A 23,629-nucleotide genomic window follows, 5' to 3' on the forward strand; every position below is an offset into this window, starting at 1 on the left:
GGTCGTCTCAAAATGAGGGCGCCTCTGGGTGGAAATTGAGCATCCATACTTGAATCTTGAATTGAGGCAACACAATTATGTTCATAGACTTGTAGAGATTAAGAAAAGTGAATGAAGCTCTTGATAAAAACTTTTCTGTTCCTTAGTTTTCTCCTTTAATTTAATGATAATTTTGAGGGATGAAAGTTAATAGAGTAAGATGCCAAATTGAAATAAATATCAACATGCAAGAACTGCAGAAGTAACATTTTGTATCAGGTACTCATTAAAGAAAAAAAATCTGTATCTAGAAAAACATCTACCTTAGGTTATGTAAAGTTATGCTTGTATTGAGCAAGAAAATCATAGCAAGAAGCTTTTGAAAATTTTGATTTGTTGGCCCTAAATGGTGCTGGCATCTCTTTTCAGTCCAAATAAACATTTATTCCAATAAAAGGAGGCACTGTGATCTTTGCTGTTTGCTATGCATTTCTGGCTGCGCAGCGCCTCTGGTTAAGGTTCTGTGTGTTTACTAATCACGCAGACCTCAGGGAGGTAACAAGTTGTTTTCCAAATGCAGCTCATTTTGTATCTATCCTCGGAAAATGGCTTCTAACCAAGGAAGTGGTAACAGTGGAAAGTTCAATCTGCACCTGTGTGAATAATGAAGAATTAAAAAAAAAAATGCTTGAGTCATCTCCATTTATGAAATAAATGTTTATTTTTATGAAATAATTTAATAGATGACAGCATTAATTTAAAAAATATCTACAGCAAGGTGTTTTATTATGCAACGTTTTTAGAATGGGCCTCACAGAAGGGATGCATGAATCATTGGAAATTTTTGGCATGTTCCAAGGTTAATCAGATTCTAAAAGAAGTATTTGATTCCCCAGTCTTACCATCAAAAAAAAAAAAAAAAAAAAAGTGAAATGTACTGCTTAAAAAAAAAGAAAATTAACTCCTATCGTTTAAAATATGTCACCCCGTCCACCCCACTCCCTCCTCTGGGGAATGCAAAATGACCATTTTGCGTGATGGTCAAATTGAGGCCCCTGGTTATTGCTGATTCTAGCATACTGATTCAAAACCTGCTACAAGAGTAATTTAGATTAAAAACTAAATAATAAGAAGGATTTTTTTTCAAATTTCCCAAGGAAATGTATATATTTTGATGCACAAATTCCCTAACTTTGCAGAGTGGGCAGGAGAATCAAAGTCTGTAACCTTTCTTGACTCAGCATGTGTGCAGCGTGGGGTGCAGGGTGGGGATTTAGCGCCCTCTGCTGAATGGGAGGAAATAGTCCTGTCAGGTGAAAACTGGGACCTCTTTTTAATTATTTTCCTTTATGATGGTCATCCGTGTTATTAAACTTATTCAGCCTGGGCGAAATAAATAAAAGCACTTACAGAGTTCTGTGTGTGTAGAAGTGGGAGCATGTATGTAGACACATGTGTGTGTGTTGTCCACATATGCACCCTCTTAATGTAGGCACTGAACAGATAGATGGTCCCTAAGGAACATTACATTTTTTAAACGATATGACCCTACAAGTATGTAAATAGCTTCTTCAAAGAACGCTTCGTGAAATAGAAACTTATAATTCATGTAACAAGTATAATATTTTGATGTATGTGGCCAACAGTTTAACTGATCCATGCCCAAGAATTTTGGTAAGGAATTATTATAGAGTCTGGGATGTTTACAGTGAAGAGGTACCCATCGCCAGTCATGGGAGATGCAGACTTATGCTTGAGGAGAAGAAATCAGGTAGAATTTAGGAGACAATTAGATTCTTGGTCTTCATCAGCCAAGTAGACTTGTCCTCAAACGTGTCCCCTTTGTTCTTGCTATTCCTTCTGCTTGAATCATGCTGAAACTTTCATCCCATCCACTCTACTGAGATCCTGTCTTCCATGATCCCTCTACAGCCTTAAGAATCTGTATTTTGGGGGCACCTGGGTGGCTCAGTGGGTTAAGCGTCCGACTTCAGTTCAGGTCATGGTGTCATGGTCCGTGAGTTTGAGCCCGGCGCGGGGCTCTGTGCTGACAGCTCAGAGCCTGGAGCCTGCTTCAAAATCTGTGTCTCCCTCTCTCTCTGCCCCTCTCCCACTCACACTCTGTCTCTCCCTCTCTCTCTCTCTCAAAAATAAATAAACATTTAAACAAATTAAAAAAAAGAATCTGTATTTTGAACGTAATTCACTTTAAATAAGAGAAAATACTTTTAAGAAATCTCATTTCTATTAAATGCAGGCTTCCTAACACATATTGATTTAAAACATTTTTATAACTTTATTGAGGTACAATTTCCATACCATATGTTATCCCATTGATTTTTAGTAAATTTATGGTGTTGTGTGACCACCACCACAATCCACTTCTAGAACTTCTTCATCTCCCCTCAGATTTCCCTCCCACCTATTTGTAGTCAGTCCCCATTCCCACCCCTTCAGCCACAGGTAACCACTGCTCTGATCTCTGTCTCTATAAGTTTTCTTTTTCTGGGAATTTCATAAATGGGTCATACAATATGTAGTCTTTGTATCTGAATTCTTTTATTTAGCATAATGGTTTTGAGATTCATCTGTACTGTCACATGTATCAATGGTATGATATTTCTAATTGCTGGATAGTATTTCATCATTTGAGTATTCTATATTTTGATTATTCATTCACCAGCTGGTGAGCGTTTGGTTTCTAGTCTTTGGCTATTATAAATAACGCTGCCACAGACATTTGCATACAAGTCTTTGTATGGATGTTTGTTTCATTTTTCTTGGGTAGATTTCTAAGGATGGAAATCATGAATCATATGATAAGGTTTATAGTTAACTTTATGAAAAGCTGCCATACTGCTTTCTAATGTAGCATTATTATTTTGCATCCCCAGCAAGTATATATGAGAGCTTCAGTTTCTCAAAATCCTTGCCAATACTTGGTATTTTCTGTTTATTGTTATTGTTATTATTATTAATTACCATCTTAGGGGATATGTAATGGTATCTTATTGTGGTTTTAATTTGCCTTTCCCTAATGACTAATTATATTGAGCACTTTTTTATGTCTCCTTCGTATGTCTTTTGTGAAGATTTTCTATTCAATTCTTTCACGTATTTGAAATTGGGTTGTCTTATTATTGAATCTAGAAGTTCTATATATATTCTGGATGTAAGTCCTTTATCTGATACATGACTTGCAACTACTTATTCCAGTATGTGGTTTGTCTTTTCATTTTCTTAGTAGTATCTTTTGAAGCACAAGCCTTTAATGAAGTCCATTTGCTATTATTATTTTTGTAATGGCTTGTGCTTTTGTTGTTATACCTAAGAATTCTTCCAAGGTCAAAAAGATTGTTTCCTGTTTTTTTTTTTTTTCTAGAAACGTCATAATTTTAGCTCTTACATTGAAGTCTGTGATCCACTTTGAGACAGTTTTTGTATACAGTTTGAGGGAAAAGCTAGACTTAATTTTGCAATTGGCCCAACACCATTTGTTGAAGAGTGTTATTTTTGCATTGAATTGTACTGGCATCTTACACATACTAATTTACATTACACATATTTATTAATCTCTTCCCCAAACCCTATTAAGTAATTGATATTATCCTAGTTTCATAAATCAGTTTACAGATTCATAGACTGTAACCACTCCAGTTATTCAAGTTCTCACAGCTAGTAGTAGATGGCAGAACCAGGGTGCCCAAGTATCTGGTTCACCCAAGTACAAGATCTAGTACAAGGACCAAGTCCAAGTCCTTCCATATTACTTATTTCAACATTAAACTTTAAGCTTCTGGAGGTTACATAGCACTTAATCTTATCTTGTCACCATAATCTAGCCCAGTACTGATTATTTGAGGGTCATGTTATGAAACACTGAGTTAACTTAAATGATATTGTGTGTGTGAAAATAACAACCTTATAATCTAAATAACTTTTTCTCTCCATTCTGTTCATGCTTATCACGGACAAAACTAGACTTTCATTTTATTTTCTTTTTTAAAGTTTAGTTATTTTGAGAGAGAGAGAGAGAGAGAGAGAGAGTGCAAGTGGGGGAGAGACAGAGAGAGAGAGAGAGAGAGAATCCCAAACAGGCTCTGTGCTGTCAGTGCAGAGCCCGACATGGAATTTGATCCGACAAACCATGAGATCATGACCTGAGCTGAATCTAGAGTTGGACACTCCACCAACTGTGCCACCCAGGTGCCCCTAGACTTTCATTTTAAAGGAAATGTTTTAAGGAACTAACTACTCAGCCTGTATTAAAAGTCATTCATTCTGCACGAACATGAATTTCATTAGGAACTTTGTTGAGTTGAGAGTGTCTGTGCTCGTATTTGACTATAAAAGAGCTTTCAGGTAACATAAAGTGGATCTCAGATAAAGACTTTCAGAAAGTGTTAGAAGCATTGGTTTGGGAGCCAGAAGGTTCTAGTCCTCGCTCTGCAGGAACTTGGTAAGTGATCTTGAACAAGACCTTGGATGTCTCTGCATCACAGTCTCCTCACTGGTAAAACAGTAGATGTGGACCTGGTTACCATTATGATTTCCCTCCCGTGATATGCTTTTGTTAAATGAATATCCTATAACATCCTGTTCTGCTCTGATGACATATCAGCGGCTTCTCTTATATACAGATTGCAGTGAGGATTTGTTTCACTGTCACACGGGCAAGTGCCTTAATTATAGCCTTGTGTGTGACGGATATGATGACTGTGGGGACCTGAGTGAGGAGCAGAACTGTGGTAAGTAGTATTGTTTCCCTGAAGGTTTTCATTTAAAATGACAGACGTGCATAGTCCAGAATTCGTAGCTCATTGTTTGTTCACGTGATTAGCAGGTTAACTTGCAAAATGGCTGGTTTCCTTATTTTTAGAAAGAGGAGGTTTTTTCCAATTACTCGTCTCAGTCATGTCTTATGTGTCAATGTAGTATTTCTTAAAGTCACAATAATGCAGTGCTTAAGAAGTAGAGTGGAAAGATGGGTAACGATTGTTAATATGTTAAAATTTTCTCCTTGAAAGTGTTGTATTTCTTTTCTGGTTAGGGCCAGTGGCCCATATTTAGATTTTGAGCTCTTGAGCAAAACTTCACAGACAGATGTATTGTTGTGTGTACATCATAGAGTTTATAGTTGGGAAAGGTCTTATAGATGACCTAATCCAAACCCCCCTTTTACAGTGAGATAACTGGAGAAAAGCAGGGGGGGGAAAGGTGGGGGATGGGGTGGAGGGCTTGAGTAGTTGGACAGGTCAATGGAGAGGACCAAGGAATATAGTTACTGTGTAAAAAAGAATGGTCTTAACCACTCAATATAATTCCTCTGAAGATAGTAGGATATCATGAAGTTTGTGCTCTTAGGGTGACTTTGCGCCTCTGTAACGGCAATAATTACAACTTTCCCTTAGACCAGTCTTTGCCCCACTTGCCCATCATTATTAGCAAGCTGAGCACGTGGTGCTTCTTCTGGTTTCTGCACATGTGTCCCATCTATTGTGTCTTTCTTCTTTTCTCAGCACTTCATCTTCCATATACTATACCTTACTTTATTGCTGCAATATGACCTTTCAGATCCATGGTTGCTCCATGAGTCTGTCAACGACAGTGGTACTCTCTCAGTGGATACTCACAATTGTTCCTCATTATTGAATCTGTTATCCACGAATCTACACACATCTGTTAAGTGGTCACTTATATTAAGGCTTTTCCACATCTCATGGTAAGGAATCCCATAGAGTCTGCTCTCTGTGAGAAGAAACTTGACTTAATTCCCTCTCTTTTTTTCTCCAGGAATGTATAGTTTAGGGAAGAGGTTAAATCTAGGCTAAAAAGGATCATGAAAAAAATATAAATATTCTGCATTTCTTACCCAGGAGTTTTTTTTTTCCAATATGAATTATATATTAAGATAGTTTAATAAAAAGCCTAAGCTTAGCATCAGGAAAGATGACAGGAGATATTTGTCTTCCCAATTTATCAGAGAGAGGTAGGTCACAATTCTTAGACACATGGTAGAGTCCTCACAAATCAAATCAGCTATCTACATTGTGAAACCCACATCAGAGGTCTGTTTATGTTAGCCAATGTAAAAATAAAAATTTTTCGTAACGAAAGAAAACAACAACAAAACAAAAACAGGAACAACCCATGGGTCCTGAGAAAGCTGCCCGGTTGTTACTCATTTGAAAAACAGACAGATCTTACCCCACAGTGATGGTGGCCAGTGGGTCACATGCTGGGGTAGGAGGTGGCATTTTAATTGTGCCGGAGCCACCACAGAGAAAGCATTGAAGGTATCTGAACAATCGGAACAGACTCTCTTCAGCTGGAATCATGAGTCATTCAGCTCTCAGTCTTTGTCGTGCTGGTTCTCTACATCCCCCTGAGTTTTTGTTTCCTCCAGATTGTAATCCCACAAAGGAGCATCGCTGTGGAGATGGGCGCTGCATTGCAATAGAGTGGGTTTGTGACGGTGACCATGACTGTGTGGATAAGTCCGACGAGGTCAATTGCTGTAAGTGCCCTGCGGATTTCCATTTGCTTATTTTTTCCTTTCTGCCTGTTTAGACAAATATAGTGCCCAGCACTCAAAGGGAAGATCGCTGTACTTTGCTTCTAATCTATGAAGATAATAATTGAGCGGTGTGATGGCAATTACAGTGTCATGTATCTGGCTTCCACATGTGTCTCCCCAGAACTCCAAGCTTAATTTGGCTGCCCTGGCCAGGCCGGTGTCTGTTTTCTGTCTCACTGGCCACGCATCTCCTTTCTGCATCTGTAACTTTGTCAAAGAGGATGTTCTTCCCAAAGATTGGGGGACTCTTTTTCTGCAAGCTATGTATGAGTAACTAAGCTTCCCTGAAGGAACCTCCAAACATGCTCTCAGTCACTATTTGTGGGAGAACATGGAGAGGATTGCCAGAGACATGAAAGCCTTCAGTGTTCCTAGGGTTACATAGAGCACATGATAATAATTACAACTTTACGGGCTGTTCTGTTTCTGGGTGAGTAGACAGTCTGGAATAGTAGAAGCTAGATGTTAAACGAGAATAGTATTGACCTGAAGGAGTTAATATGATGCATTTGGTGCATGTTCAAACCAATTAAAGTTTTTATTCCATCTTTTGCTGTCTAATAAAAATAGGCAAATTGATACATATGAGATTGAATATTTAATTTGCCTATAATTTGAGGCAAAAATAGAAATATGGGTCATATGGGTTTTATTTTGACAGAAGAAAAGCCATCTACATTAATTAACAAATGCAACACCCAGCTTTCCCTTTCCCTGAATTGAATTGGAACTGAGTCCTTGCTGGTGGACAGAGTCAAACAGAGTGGACAATATCTCGATGGATCTTGGGAAAGCAAGGACATGGTACTCAGGTCTACCGATTCTGGTGTTCAGCCTCAGTTCAAGCATATGGAGCTTTAATATTAGACAGTAACTCAGTGAAGGCTGAGGTTACATGAATGGGTTTCTGATGCTCGAAAAGACAATAGGGATAGAATTTAGACAACCTTCAGGAACTGGAAGGTTAGTAGCCACTAGACCATCCCTATCAAACGTAAGATGTCATAAGCAGTTTTGAAATAAAGCGTTTATTATGTGCGGGGTACTATGCAAATTCTTTCACATACGTCATTTCGTTGGCCCATTAGGTCAGGTTGGAATAAAATGAAATGTTTGGGCTTTGAGTCAGAGAACCTTGCCTTCACATTCCGGCACCAGCTTTTAACAGCCTTGTGGCTTTGAGACGGACGCTAACCTCTCTAGACTTTAGTTTCCTTATTCTATACAAGGTTGATAATATCTACTTCGCAAGTCTGTTATGAGGATCTGAGATTAGATACATAATACTGCTAGCACAGTTATTGCCGTATGCTAAGCCTTTAATAAATTATAGCTTTTATATTTGTAATAAAGCTACTATGATCCTTAAGACAATTTTCTCACCCTGCCCTTATCAAGAAAACGTTAGTTTTTAGTAAGTGCTATTTCACATGGCAAGAGAGAGCCTCAAAAGAAAACTTCCCATTCCCAAAACACGTGGAATGAAACAAATTAATGACACATTCGTTCATTTATGTGGAACATGCAGATAGAACGTTTCATTTCTTGGTAATGCCAGATAAGCGGGAATCCTATCTACGATCCGCAGACAGAAGTACAAATCAGTGCAGCGAATATTATTCTGGCCTCTGCAGCTTGTCACAGCCAGGGTCTGATGGAGTGCAGGAGCGGACAGTGTATCCCTAGCTCTTTCCAGTGTGACGGAGACGAGGACTGCAGGGACGGCTCTGATGAGGAGAACTGTGGCGACAGTAAGTGTGGGAGCATTCCTCACCCGCAGACTTTTCCCTGGGAATGGAGCAAAGAGTTGGGAGTTACCTAATGCTTACGTAGGATTTCCATATAAACAATTCCAGATTGCCCGGCTCAGCATGGCTCACAGCACTGGCTGGCCGTAAAACCCTTCCTTGTGGTCAGTATAATTCCCCAGCATCTTGCACTGAACAGTCCTCCCTCAGGATAGACGGTGGAGGTTGAACATTTAACAGCATGGGAGATTCAGTGATCTGTCTTATGGGGAAAGTCAACACGATGATCAAAGAAAAGTTGAGTCTGTAGTATTCTGTTAAATTACATTAGGTTACAATTAGGAGGAGCTGGCTTCTGAAATCAAACATGACAGCCTCCCCGGGTGCCTCGGTGGCTCAGTTGGTTAAGCGCCCAACTCTTGATTTCCGCTGAGATTTACGATCTCGTGGTTCACAAGATTGAGCCCCATGTTGAGTTCCGTGCTGACAGTTCCGAGCCTGCTTGAGATTTTCTCTTTCCCTATCTCAAAAATAAATAAGTAAAAATAAACAAACAAATAAAAAATGTGATTGCCTTCTAAAATAACTATGTGCAGAGAAACAGTTTCTCTCTCTTTTTGTGTGTGCCCTGCCGTGTCATTTTATTTTCATTTATTTTTTTATTTCGAGTCGTTATTTAAATTCTAGTTAATTAACATATAGTGTAATATTGTTTTCAGGAGTAGAATTCAGTGATCGATCACAGAGAAGCAGTTTCATGCCTCACATTAACAAGTAACATACTCAACTACACTTGAAAAGGGTCACCGATGTCTTCTGTGAAACTCGAAAAGAATCAAATAAGTTGGTTTTTAAACTGTGTCTATTTCTGTCAGAAAAGAAGAGCCCTTGACTTAAAAATCACTACATTTGTTTGTAAGTGACCTTGCCACTCACCGGCATAGCCTAGTCATTAACAATGTGGCTGCTGGATGGGATGCTTGGGTGGCTCAGTCAGTTGAGCATCCGACTCTTGATCTCAGCTCTGGGGGACTCAGGTCTTGTTCTGAGGGTTGTGAGTTCAAGCCCTGCATTGGGCTCCATTCTGGGTGTGAAGCTTACTTAAAAAAAAAAAAAGAATGTGGCTGTAGGTGACTTTGGGCTGGTAACTGAACTCTGTTGTGTCTCAGGCTCTGTGCCTGTAAACTCAGAGTAATACCTACTCAGAGGGCTGGCACATTGTGAACACTCAATAAACATGAGCTATTATTATCACACGACTGTTGTGTTAAAACATGTCTTGGGGTGCGTATATCACAAATTGGCCAATGAGGTTGGTCACCTGTAGCTAAATTAATTTTGTCATAATGAATATTGATCCTTAGAATAACTTCAATGAAAAAGCATACCAGGCCTAAAAAGAGGTACTTTTAATCACAGATGTAGTACCTAAGAAATCAGGTAATGAGTACTTCATTTTACCAATTTTAGCATTCAGAAGCAGATTCTTTTCTAGCCATGAGTTATGATGTGCATATCAGCCAAGCACCTCCCTTTGGATCAAACTGTTCTTTCTTTCGACGTAATTCATCTGTGTTTGAGACAATTTTGGATTCTTTACTATGCAATGGCAAGATTTATAAACTATTTCCTAGCATATGTGAGATGTAAGAAAGTCATGCAATAAAGTGGATCAAAAGTAAAATTTTTACCATCTTCATATTACTTAATCTAATGAATCTGACTTAATAAATGTATATTGTGGTGCTAATATGTGGTCAACCACTGGGAATCTGGTGGCAGGCGAAATAGGTCATGGAGTCTGCAGGCCCCTGGGGAAGCCTGGCGTGACACAAATAATTGTGCAAGTCAGTGTCTACCATGGAGTGACATGGGCCAGGAGGGAAAGTTCAGGGAGCTTTGTGCTGTATATGGGATGCATGCGCTGGGACAGGGCCTTAGGGAAGTTTCCCTGAGGAAGAGACGTTGGAGCTAAGATGTGAGGAATGAGTGGAGCTGACTTAATGAAGTAAGGTGGGACTCGAGAAAGCACTTTGGACACGGGGATCCGCTTGTCCGAAGGTCCCAGGGAGGAGAGGAACAAGGCATATATGTAGATACCAGGAGAAGGCCACTATGATTAGAGCCAGGAGTGAAGGGGGAAGGTGCCACTCCAGAATGTTGTCACCAGTATCCCAGGCCGGCTCTGCTAGGAAGACCGGGGAGGGAAGTAGAAGCCGCCCAGGCCTTTGGGCCCCATTCAAGATTCAGGCCTCTACAGCCCTCAGGCTCCCCTCTCAGCCCTGTTGTCTAGTCTCCCCGAAGCTCCAGTGATGCCAACCTGTGCCCTCCCCACTCCAGCCTTTGTGTATTCTGCTTTCTGCTTGGGAAACCATTCTACCTTCTTTCTTTTATTTATTTTTTATTTTTAAATTTTTATTTATTTTTGAGAGAGAGAGAGAGAGAGAGAGAGAGCGTGCGCGCAAGTGGGGGAGGGGCAGAGAGAGACGGAGACACAGAATCCAAAGCAGGCTCCAGGCTCCGAGCTGTCAGCACAGAGCCCGATATAGAGCTCAAACTCGCGAATTGAACTGTGAGATCATGACCTGAGCTGAAGTCGGACGCTTAACCGACTGAGCCACCCAGGCGCCCCACCCCATCCTACCTTCTTATGCCAACTTAACCCACCTGCCTTAAAAACTCCTTTGAGAAGCTCTCCCCTTATTGTCCTAGTTTGCTTCTACTGCCTTACATATACCTTACATACGCAGTGATCACACGGCTTAGCTGTGTGTGTAAGGTTCTGTTCATGGCCACGTGCCTAGGTGGAGTATAAGCCATTTCACTTCTTTTATCTTTTAATGCCTCATGCCTAGCCTGTCACCTAAGCTTGTCACATAGCAGACGCTCAATACCAGCTGAAATAATGAATGCAGGTTGTCTTATTGAAATTCTTTAAGAGACTGGATGCATTGATATTAGCCTGGCTTACCTTGCAAAAGTGGTTTGACCCTGATGATATTAAAAAAAAAAACAAACAGGAGTGGTATCTGTTTTCTTTCAAGGCTGTGATATATACTGTTGCACATTAATGGGAAGGAAAGAGTCCAATATAATAAACATTATCTGAGAATTATAGATAAGAATGATTTTATGTACACATATACTGTTATTTATACTTAAAAATGCCTTGCAAGATTTTCTAGATTCTAGATGACATATATGAAAGTAACTGACTATAATGAACAAGAGGTAGAGAGAGAATGGGTAGTAATTTATTACCCTATCCATTTAACCTACAAATGACCAGGAAATCAATGGGAAAAGCAGTTTCCTTTCTACAAACCTTAAGGAAAAGCCATTAGGCTGATGTTACTGCTTTCATTCATTTGGAAACAAGAAACCCAATTCTCAGGTCATCATAGCTAGGCCAGTGATACTTTCCAAGGACATACAGAAAATATGGATAGCAGCTGCATAAGATTTGCACCATGATAAAGTATCCTTACTGTCTTGGTGTTGATGCCCTATTTATTTTTAGGGAAAGCATTTTCCTTACAGGGAAGAATAGAGTTGGGTGCAAATGAGTCCTTAAAATAATATCATTTGACACTCAAAATTCCAAGATCATTACTTTGGCCTTTCTCTCCAACCACCTACATTTTATTCTGTAATCAAGTTTATTCACCCATGTAAACATAAAACACCTTTTTCCCCCCGTTAAAAGTAACACCCACCTGTTTTGTAGGCTAGGTTGCCTCTTATTTCTTCATTCCTACAGAATCCTTTTTGGAATAACAGTGTTGTATTTAGTTGCCAGGACAATTAATCCAGAAAGTTACATATTTAACATGTGTTCAATATTTTTGGAGAAATTGGAAGGGAATTAAAGTTGTGTCATTCCTCCGCTCCACCAGACGTTCTTGATACTTTCTATCCCAGTGTCAGGACTTTACAGATGATGAAAGCAAATGTGCCTTTCCCCCCCCCTCTGTAGGTCAGACTCCATGTCAAGAAGGCGACCAAAGATGCCTCTACAATTCCTGCCTTGATTCATGTGGCGGTAGCTCCCTTTGTGACCCGAACAACAGTCTAAATAACTGTAGTAAGTACAGCAGCTGACAAATGCGATCATCATGTCAGGATGTGCATTTGGCTGTTTTCTTTTGAATTGACATTAAAATGTTGAAATCCGGAATCCCTCCAAGTGTGTGTGTGTGTGTGTGTGTGTGTGTACATTTATATACATATTTCTTTTTTAAAGGTTGCATGTGGTAGTGGAAAAGAAACAAAATGGTCTTAGTTAACTTAAATCAGAAACAAATGTGTCATTGTGAACGGCCTATAAATCCACCTTGCTTAATATCATTACCATTATTTTCAATTCAACATCAGCTCCTATATATTACGTTCTTGGCTCCATCTATGGGCAGATGCTATCTTTCTTCCGTTTGAAAGCACAGCTTCAAAAATAGAAACTTTATCCAAGAAGGGAATATGAAGTTCATCTAAACAGCCACCTAAAACCGTGGCGGGTCTGTTCTCCTAATAAGATGTATTCTCACCTTTCTGGGAACTTTGCTGGCCTGTAATGATCTTGAGGCTGTTATGTAAATTTGTTTTGGTGACAAATGGTGGAAACAGGTGGCTTTCTCAAAAGAAGCTTTCAGGAGAGGGAATTCCTAGGGAAGAGAGAATGGGCAGGGATTGCAGACGGCTGTATAGACTCTCGTGGGAAATTGAAAATGAATCAGAAAACCCCAAAAGACTCTGATTTCTAGTAATGAACTCTTATTTGTGGGCTCCGCTTTCATATTCTGCTCACTTTTTTCACTTTTTATAATCAACTTGTGGCCTCATCTTCAGCTTGGGGTTTGAGGTTTAGAAGCAGGTCTGTCAGCTGTTCGTTTACAAGAAAGTATAAAGGTTATCTCCCAGATGAAAGGCCGAAAGGTTCAGGTTCTAGTTTTACCCAGTGACCTTTCTGCGTCACTGTAGAGCTTATAGGGGCTGCTCCTGTACCCACAGGGATGTGAGGGAGGCAGCCAGTGAAAAACCCAGACTGAGGAGTTTTTGTTTATTTTCATGAGCACTTAATAACTGGGGAAAAGCACAATCCCCAAGCCTTTTCCATTTCCATTTCCATATGAGAGAACGGTTGAGATAGATATTAATGTAACCATTAAGACATACTGCCATTTTCCTCACTCTAAACTGATGTAAATAAGTGTGTGTTCATATACATGTATGTATCTGTATCTGTATCTGTATCTGTATATGTATATGTATATGTATATGTATATGTATATGTATATGTATATGTATGTGCTGGGTCCATTTCACGTTGCTTTATCTCCCAATCTGCTCTGGAACTTTTTCAGGATTGTTTCTTTACTACACCTTTACCTTGGCGTAAGTAATTTTCAACAATGACAGTGTCATCTCAAAGATATGTGTTTATTATTGGTTTTAGGGGTTGTCCGACATGGAATGGCACTTCATGTTAGATTCAAAAAAAGTTGAAAGGGCACTGTTAGCCTGTGTCAAATTTGGGTGGGGAGGAATTGAGCGTATGTTGTCCTATTTTCTCCATTTTTGAAATATGCCAAAATATAAAATTTAAAAATATGTTACACCTGTCAAAAAGAGAAGTGGAAAGAAGGGCACTAGATAACTCTGGCTCATAGCCAACTGGTATTTATAGCGTGCAGACAATGTTCCAGGCTCTGGGATGGGCACCAGGCACTTTAATGGTGAAGAAGGGCGGCATGATTTCTGCCTTCCTGGAGACAACTTTTCAGTATGGGAGAACATAGTGCCATCTTTCCACTCAGGTATACTGTGTGAGTTTTATCTTTATGTTCTTTTTTGAATGCTTATTTATTATTTTTTTTTGAGAGAGAGAGAGAGCAAGTGCGGGGGAGGAGCAGAGAGAAAAAGGGAGAGAGCGAATCCCAAGCAGGCTCTGTGCTGTTAGTGTGGAGCCCGAGGTGGGGCTTGATCCCATGAACTGTGAGATCATGACCAGAATTAAAATCAAGGGACGCTCAACTCAGGGACGCCTGAGTCACCCAGGCACCCTTCTCTTTATGTTCCTTAAATACACTCAAACAATGTCCTTAGCACTTCACTGTCTCATCAGCTTCTTCACTCACCACAAATATTCTTGCCAGCTTCTTCCATATATATTCAGCAGACATTTGATCATCCCCTCTTCTGAGTTCCAGGTACTGGGCTGGTCATTGGTCCCTCACTCCTTCTCTGTTATTAAAAATAGTTTATATCCCTAACTTCCAATTGGAAGTAAAGATGTTTTTTTTCTCATTTTTCAAAGAGCTTCATGGTGGTATGTCTGTAAAGTTGGTCAAGGAGCATCTTCTCTCAGAAAACGTCATGCATTTGAATATGTGATTAATTATTTGAAGATCCTTACCGCTAGAGAGACTATCATTACCTAGATTCTGAGGCACAACTACACAGCACTGTCTTTCTCTAGCTCCATACTAATGGAAGTATGAATTTGAAGAATGTGGATATTCTGTCTGATGGAGTCAGCCTGTTACTGGAGTTGCTGGGATTCTGGTTCTTGAAGACACTTGTTCTTGCTATCCCATAATATATAACTTACTAATGGTCTCTGAAGATATACTAACTGGGACCTGGGCATCAGTATTTTTTTAAATTTCCTGGTGACTTCAATAGGCAGCCAAGGTTGAGAATTATTAGCTTAGTGGTTTGTCCATGGCTAGGCTGCAAGGGTATGGGGCATCCCTGAAACTGAATATAAAAAAGTCTTCATAGTTTTCAAAGTTTTCAGTGGAGAAGTCCATGGCTTATCTCAGACTCCCAGAAATACCTTTTATTTTTTTTAAATTTTTTTTTTTAACGTTTATTTATTTTTGAGACAGAGAGAGACAGAGCATGAACAGGGGAGGGGCAGAAAGAGAGGGAGACACAGAATCTGAAACAGGCTCCAGGCTCTGAGCTGTCAGCACAGAGCCTGACGCGGGGCTCGAACTCACAGACCGCGAGATCATGACCTGAGCCGAAGTCGGACGCTTAACCAACCAAGCCACCCAGGCGCCCCCCAGAAATACGTACAGTTAAAAAAAACCCTAAAACCCACATCTCTGATGATATTGTTTACTGAGAGGCTTGAAGTATCACAGTATTCCCACATCCAGTCACAATCCCAAATCTTTAGTACCTCCTTGAGGCAAAATACAGACACATCCTTGCCGTAGGGGGTAGGAGCAGGGTGTGGGATACTAATCCTCACTTCCACGTGGCGGTGTGCAATCCAGACAGCCGGGGAACCCTGTGGGAAGAGCAGCTCCTGGGCATGTGTCCTTCCTCCCACTCTCTGTGCCCATGAGCACCATGGCTGTATGAAGCCAGGTATGACTGTCATACCCCAGGGACTCTCAGGTTCCCCATAGTGTTCCATCAACTGTTACTTCTACATGTTTACTCATGCCTTTTTTCCCCTCCAATGCTGAAGAAGCAATGGGCCGCTTTGTTCTTTACATAGCTTCCTACTGACCTCCCAATTTACTGTCCTCTCCTTGCAATCTCCAGTTGGAAGGAACAGATAGTATAGGGATGTGGTAAAGGAACCAAACACCATAAGGGTTAAGGACTTTAGTCCTTGGGAGCAAATAGTAGATGAGAGGAATGGTCTCTTTCTAAAAGTATTCTCAACTAATGAGTGAAAACTAAATGATTAAGTTAGAATATTACCATATAGTGACACTGATTGGTTACCATTTGGTAACATTAATCAGTGAATTAATGGGTCAAGGCATTGAGCATCTACAGCTGCTGACATCACAAAAGGAGAGAAATCAGTTACACTTTGCCTTCTGATGAAAAAACACCATAGCACCTATAGCTTTACCTAAGGGATGAAGCCTAATCGGCCCTCTGCATTCAGCTGCCCATGTTCTGGAAATAAGAGTAGGAGAGGAATATATTTAACTTCACCAGGACTGAGTAGTCGGCAAAGTCAAACTCTGGGACGCTCTACAGTTCAAATCTCTGGGTTCTTCCATAGTTAAACTTTAATTAAAAATAAAGGATGGGCGTCCAGATGGGTCAGTCGATTAAGCATCTGACTCTTGATTTCAGCTCAGGTTGTGATCTCACAGTTGTGATCTCATCCTGTGCTGAGCATGGAGCCTGCTTGGGATTCTCTCTCTCTCTCTCTCTCTCTCTCTCTCTCTCTCTCCCTCTCCTTCCTCTCTCCTTCCTCTGTCCCTTCCCTGCTCACCAGTGCACAAAATAAAAAATAAACCACTCTCAAAATAAAAAAAAATATTTAAAAAATTTGAACAAAATTAAAGGAAGGAGGGGAAAACAAAACAAGTTTTAAAAAATGGGCAAGGCTTAACTCTAGTATTTAGGGTGAAGTGCACACTTAGGTAATAAAACTGTAAGAAGGCTAAGGTGACAACTATGAACTCAGTTGCTATTCTGCGGAGAAAGGAGAAGCTTGATAGAAGATAGGGTATATGGAGGGTCATCTGGGATGTCTGGCAAAGTTCAATTTCTTGATTTGGGTGGTAGGTACAGGGATGTTCACCTTATAAAACTCATCAAACCATTAAAAATAATGATAAAAATAAATATAGAGTTTGAGGCAAAGATGAATCTTAGAATCTTGTATATGCCAGTAGATGTTGAAAGTGCCGTTTTTCTCATGTAAATGACCATCATTTAATACATGATTTCCATGGGCGCCTCGGTGGCTCAGTCAGTTACGTGTTTTCACTTCACTCAAGTCACGATCTCAGTTCGTGAGTTTGAGCCCTGCATCAGGCTCTGTGCTGACAGCTCAGAGCCTGGAGACTGCTTCAGATTGTGTGTCTGCCCCTCCCCGCCCCCACTCTGTCTCTCTCTCTCTCTCTCAAAAATAAACATTAAAAAAATACACGATTTCCAATGGCTTCATCGTGGCAAGGATGTAACATCATTTAGTTAACAATCCCCTCTTTAGGTTGAATTTAACAAACATGTTTTCAGACTTTGAAAAGTTGGATATCATTAAGACTCAATTAGGATCAATTTTTTTTTTCAGCAGATATTTATTAAATCTCATCTATGTTCAGGAAAATGTGCTAATGAGTACGGCATCAAACTCGCATTGAAACAGTCCTGCAGGATTAAACGTCTTCACGTTTGTGACACGACTGCCCTCTAGTGGCTGTCATAAATCAAACTAGTGAGTGAGTGAATAATCCTTAAGATAAAAAAGCTTATTGATGCTGTAAATCATAGAATGTGAGGTTGATAGATATTTTGAGAGTTTATATTGCTTAGCACTCTATGGAGAATTCCTTAACAAGATTCGGTCGCCCTTACCACGTTCAGTAGAGATCTCCAGAATAATGTATGATCACAACTTCACCCTTTCATCTTCCTTGGCTCGGAAACACTGAAAGCTTCTATCTTCATCTCAAATCATTAGCGATATAGTTTCTACATATAGAAAAGAAAAAAATATCCATGTGATAGGTCTGCTAGTCATATAATAAAATATACCAATAAAAAGTTAAAACTTGATAGGGCGGTAGAGGAAAAGCTAGAAAGGTTTACACAAGAAAAAGAAAAGACTGCATCAAAAATTCATGTGAGTCATCCCATTTTTGTAAAATTACACTAAAGAAATCAGGAAAAATATGGTTAGAGTTGCATCTACTGACTTATATGATGGTCATGATTAATAATTAAGCAACAAAAGTGAATTGAGGAATCATAGGAATGGCATAATTCCACTCTGGCAGAAGCAAGCAAGCAACCTCTTTCTATGTATGTAAATGCTTCTATGTAAATGCTTGTATGTAAATGCATGTATGTAAATGCTGTATGTAAATGCCTGTATGTAAATGCTTGTATGTAACTGCTTGTACAAGCCAGTGAAAGGCATGGAAGGCTCAAACCCAGTCTGTTGGCTTTGAGGGTCAGTGAGAGGAAGGAGGGCAGGGAGATCATGAACTTTTTGTTTACACATCTTGCGTTGTTTTTATTGTTAGGACGAATATTCGTTTTTTGTAATATGAAATCCAAATATTTAATGTTACCCCTCTTTATAAATCAATGGACATGATAAACTGAACCAGCCCCACACCTCCTCTGTGTCTTTCTCTTCTCTCCACCCTGTATTCATTCTCATGCCAACTTTACAGCGTTACACTTTGGTGCTGGGTGGCTCAGTTGGTGAAGCGTCCAACGCTTGATCTCAGCTCAAGTCTTGATCTTACAGATCTCAGTTCAGGTTTGGAATCTCAGGGTCATGAGTTCAAGCCCCATGTAGGGCTCTGCACTGGTCATGAAATCTACTTAAAGACAAAACAAAAAAGGAAGTAATAAATCAGAAGACAAAATGGGTAAAAGGAAACCTAAAAGAACGTCACCTTGGAGCGCCTGGGTGGCTCAGTCGGTTAAGCGGCCGACTTCGGCTCAGGTCATGATCTCGCGGTCCGTGAGTTCGAGCCCCGCGTTGGGCTCTGTGCTGACAGCTCAGAGCCTGGAGCCTGTTTCGGATTCTGTGTCTCCCTCTCTCTGACCCTCCCCCGTTCATGCTCTGTTTCTCTCTGTCTCAAAAATAAACGTTAAAAAAAAAAAAATTAAAAAAAAAAAAAGAGCGTCACCTTCAGATAGATTGAGCCAAGGGAAAAATGAAAAAAGACTTTCTATGACATCCATACTGGGCACTGTGCTAGCAGCTGCCTATACAGAAATGATTCCTGGTTTGGAAGTTCTTCAACCAAATGATTTACCTTTTGATGCAAGTTATATACTGTTTGTGTTCCAGTCTTAGTTATTTTTTTTTAAAGAAGATAAGATATATTTCAATTTTGTAAGTTTTTAAGAAATTGTTTTACATATGAAATTTACTATAGGTATAGATGTAGACATAGATATATAGATACATGCCTATATGTGTGTTTTGTTTTCTTGTTAGGTCAATGTGAACCAATTACGTTGGAACTCTGCATGAATTTGCCCTACAACCATACAAATTATCCAAATTACCTTGGCCACAGGACTCAAAAAGAAGCCTCCATCAGCTGGGAGTCCTCCCTTTTCCCTGCACTTGTTCAAACCAACTGTTACAAATACCTCATGTTCTTTGCTTGCACCATCTTGGTACCAAAGTGTGATGTGAACACAAGCCAGCGTATTCCACCTTGCAGGTAACACAGTGGGGTCTCCCCCAAGCACCCTCACTTCCCCTCAGGGAGAACCAAGGGAGCAGAGACTAAGTTTGAGTTTAGACAAAGTCCATGTTGCTAAGGAGCTCTGTATTTAACAAATTATACATTGAAATGGTAAAGAAGTAGGAATTCTAAAATGAATATTTGAGTAAGAAGTAACTGCTGAAGTACCACACAGCGGAGGCATGAACTACCTTTGATAGTAGTTCACAGACTTTAATCCAATAAGATCATCCACGTTTCATTTTGGTGGATCAAGAAGTGTTCTAAAATGTGAGTTAACGGAAGATGGAGTGTATCTGCCTCTTTCTCTGGCAACGTGGGTGTATTTAAAATGCTGCCTCCTAGGGTGCCTGGGTGGCTCAGTCGGTTAAGCGTCCAACTTTGGCTCAGGTCATGATCTCGCGGTCAGTGGGTTTGAGGCCCGCGTCGGGCTCTGTGCTGGCAGCTCGGAGCCTGGAGCCTGCTTCGGATTCTGTGTCTCCCTCTCTCTCTGCCCCTCCCCCGCTCGTGCTCTGTGTCTCTCTCAAAAATAAATAAACATTTAAGAAAATAAAATAAAATAAAATGCTGCCTCCTCAAATGTACCCCAATGTTTATAGCAGCGTTTGTAGCAATAGCCAAATCATGGAAAGAGCCCAAGTGTTCATCAACTGATGAATGGATAAAGTAGATGTGGTTTATGTATACAATGGAATACTATTTGGCAATGAGAAAGAATGAAATCCGGCCATTTGCAACAATGTGGGTGGAACTGGAGAGTATTATGCTAAGTGAAATAAGTCAGTTGGAGAAAGACAGATATCAAAAGTTTTCACTCATATGTGGAACTTGAGAAACTGAAAAGAAGACCATGGGGGAGGGAAAGGGGGAAAAATAGTTACAAACAGAGTGTGAGGGAGGCAAACCATTAGAGACTCTTAAATACAGAGAACAAACTTGAGGGTTGATTGGGGGGAGGTGCTAAGGGAGTGGGGAGAATGGGTGATGGGCATTGAGGAGGGTACTTGTTGGGATGAGCACTGGGTGTTGTATATAAGCGATGAATCATGGGAATCTACCCCCGAAACCAAGAGCACAGTGTGTGCACTGTATGTTAGCTAACTTGACAATAAGTTATATTAAAAGTAAATAAGCAAAATGCGGCCTCCTGATAGCACTCAAAAGTTGGAGACATAGGGGCACCTGGGTGGCACAGTCAGTGGAACATGATGATCTCTCGATTTGTGAGTTCAAGCCTCACGTCGGGCTCACTGCTATCAGCGCAGAGCCTGCTTCGGATCCTCCGTTCCTCTCTCTGCCCCTCCCCTGCTTGCACTCTCTCAAAAATAAATAAAAATTAAAAAAAAAAAGTTAGGGACATTACATAAGGAGTGGCCTGAAGGTTGGACAAGGCACGCACGTTGCTGACGTTTTCCTGCTTGCTGGGATGAAATAAGGGGCAGAATTTCAAGCTTGCGGCTTGGAATTAGAACGAGCGATACCCCACTTCGGGGTAAGAGCACTACTCCGGAGTCCACTGTCTGGGCCACGTCCTGGCTCTCCTTCGCTGCCCCGTGGCCGGGGACAGATTCCTCCGTCTCTCTCAGCGTTGGCTCTTCTACTCCTGTCTGTGAAATCAAGAGAGGAGGTTGTTGGGTAGGGTCATTGGGAGAGTACATGAACGTGCATCAGGGTGACGCCTTCTGACTGGCAGATCTGATGAACACCAGCTCTGATGGCAGGAGAGGAACACTACTGTCTGGTGGCAGGTGGTTCCTGTCCTGTGCCGTGGGTTGTGACGTAGTCAGAGATGGCGTCTTTCCAAGAGGTGGTCACACAGGCGGGCCACTGCACTCCTCGCACTGTTTTCCATCAGGGGTGAATATACAGATGCGCTTGTCCAAATGTGAGCGGTAACTACGGAAGCTCTATGCTGGGATCAGAAGTCGCTTAGAGCTTTAAGAAAAAGCAGTGATATCAATATAGTGGACAGATGGGAAAACAATAAGTTAAATACCCAATATCAAGCGGATGACAAGGAGGGGGGCATCTATAGAGGACAAGAAGCAATAAAATTTCAAAATGAGTTGGGGAACTGGATAACCAGAGTAAAAGTTGATGTTGCCTTGTGCAGACATAATTCTGGAAACTTCTGGAAAATGCCTTTTAAAGTATCACTAATAAAACGTCTACCCATTTTATGTGAAAAATTTATTTCTCAATTTTATTCCACTTTTGCTAAGCAAGGTCAAGGATAGTGAATAATCACTTCTGATGATACGTTAAAAATGTTTGCCTTGATTTTCTTTTCATATGTATAAAAAATGTCCGTAATGCAGTATTCTCTGGAACACATTAACATGCACATATGATTTATAATTTCAGGGTTTATGTTTCATATTAAAACGCCCAAGATGAGACTGAAATGTTATTCAATCAACATTTTAGTGAACTTTCTTCAGACACTTTCGTTCTGTTTCTCGTATCTACAAGTACATCTGTCATTTTCAGTGGCTTTCAAAATGACTTTTGCATTTTGGTTATTTGTTCGTAAGATTTTTTTATATTCGTTCAAGATTAATATACTGATATGTTCATGAAGCAATGTTGCTTTTGCCAATCTTGTTTATTGATCTTAAAATTTCATGAAAAATTTTTTTAACGTTTATTTATTTCTGAGAGAGAGAGAGAGAGCGAGTAGGGGAGGGGCAGAGAGAGGGAGACATAGAGTCGGAAGCAGGCTCCAGGCTCTGCACTGACTGACAGCAGTCAGCCTGATGCGGGGCTTGAACCCATGAACTATGAGATCATGACCTGAGCCAAGGTCAGACGCTTAACTGACTGAGCCACCCAGGCGCCCCCTGACTCATAACTTAAAAATAAAATTTTAAGGGGCGCCTGGGCGGGTCAGTCAGTTAAGCGTCTGACCTCGGCTCAGATCATGATCTCACCATTCGTGGGTTACAGTCCCTCATCAGGCTCTTTGCTGTCAGTGTGGAGCCTGTTTGGGATCCTCTGTCCCCCTCTCTCTCTACCCCTCCCCTTCTACGCAGGCATGCACTCCTTCTCTCTCTCTCTTTCCAAAGCAAACATTAAAAAAAGTCTTTAAAGGGGACCTGGGTGGCTCATCGGTGAAGTGTCGGGACTTCCGCTCAGGTCATGATCTTAGGATTTGTAGATTTGAGCCCCACCCTCACCCCGTCAGGCTCTGTGCTGACAGCTCAGAGCCTGGAGCCTGCTTCAGATTCCGTGTCTCCCTCTCTCTCTGCCCCACCTCCACGCACCCTCTGTCTCCCTCTCTCTCTCAAAAATGAATAAATATTAAAAATACTAAATATTAAAAATTAAAATTTTAATTCTTAAAAAAATCTTTCGAGCCTGAAAAACAACATTTTCGAGCCCTTACAACGTGTTAAATGTGTTAGGGTACTGCTGCTGTCTCCTTCTCAAAATGTCCTTCTGAGAGAGGCCCCTACCATCAAGGCTGCTGCCTGTGGCTGCATTGTCTTATTTTGATTGTATTGTCTTATTGCACTACTATTGTTTTATTTTAATGTATTCTTGTGTTATTTCCATTTTATGGAAAAAATAGGAAGTGGTAGAGTCAGGCACTAGACAATGTTCCATGTAATTTGGTATCCTATGGCTAATTTAAAATCGCAGCAATTAAGTCATATACATTTTTTATAAATCTACAATAACACTCTTCAGTCTAACAGAGGGTTATTGAACACTATTGAATTTCCCATTTTTGCAAAACTAATGTGGAAATGCCATGGATCTGTTGTTGCCCCAAATTCTGAGGCTAAACCAGCATTAAATTATGCTCTGCCTTGTGCAAGAGTAAATGTAGACAGAGTTTTATCTGAAATTTTCCCTCATTCTATTGTCAACCTTTCCCTACCAGTTTCTGGCCAGACTGGAGCTGACCTTTCTAGAAGGCCTGCCCCATTTTATCGAGGGAGAGACCGAGACCTTTGTTGAAATTAATAGTTTAAAGTTGAAAACTTCTGAAAATAAATAATACATTTGAAAGGAAATAAAAAATTTGCCTGAAACTTACTTGGTTATGTTTCTTTTTCTTTTTTAATTATGTAACTCATTTCTTGGTAATGTGCTGAGGCAAGACCATTCTTCCCCCACGGGAA

At 40.4% G+C, this 23,629-nt stretch overlaps 1 protein-coding gene across 8 annotated transcripts in view; it reads left to right on the plus strand.

Annotated features, from left to right (window-relative positions):
- CORIN (corin, serine peptidase) overlaps window positions 1–23,629 on the plus strand; it is a 256,694-nt gene that overhangs the window by 166,857 nt on the left and 66,208 nt on the right. For 7 of the 8 annotated variants that reach the window (XM_019412753.2, XM_019412758.2, XM_053901606.1 and 4 more), the window contains exons 7-11: window positions 4,620–4,727; window positions 6,386–6,496; window positions 8,191–8,307; window positions 12,281–12,388; window positions 19,247–19,478. In XM_019412753.2, the coding sequence (XP_019268298.2) occupies window positions 4,620–4,727; window positions 6,386–6,496; window positions 8,191–8,307; window positions 12,281–12,388; window positions 19,247–19,478 (676 nt within the window). The remainder of the gene's footprint in view (window positions 1–4,619; window positions 4,728–6,385; window positions 6,497–8,190; window positions 8,308–12,280; window positions 12,389–19,246; window positions 19,479–23,629) is intronic. The other variant, XM_019412728.2, reaches the window with a different exon arrangement.

The sequence above is a fragment of the Panthera pardus genome, unplaced genomic scaffold (genome assembly GCF_024362965.1).
Source record: "Panthera pardus isolate Hobbes unplaced genomic scaffold, ASM2436296v1 HiC_scaffold_13, whole genome shotgun sequence".
NCBI lineage: Eukaryota > Metazoa > Chordata > Mammalia > Carnivora > Felidae > Panthera > Panthera pardus.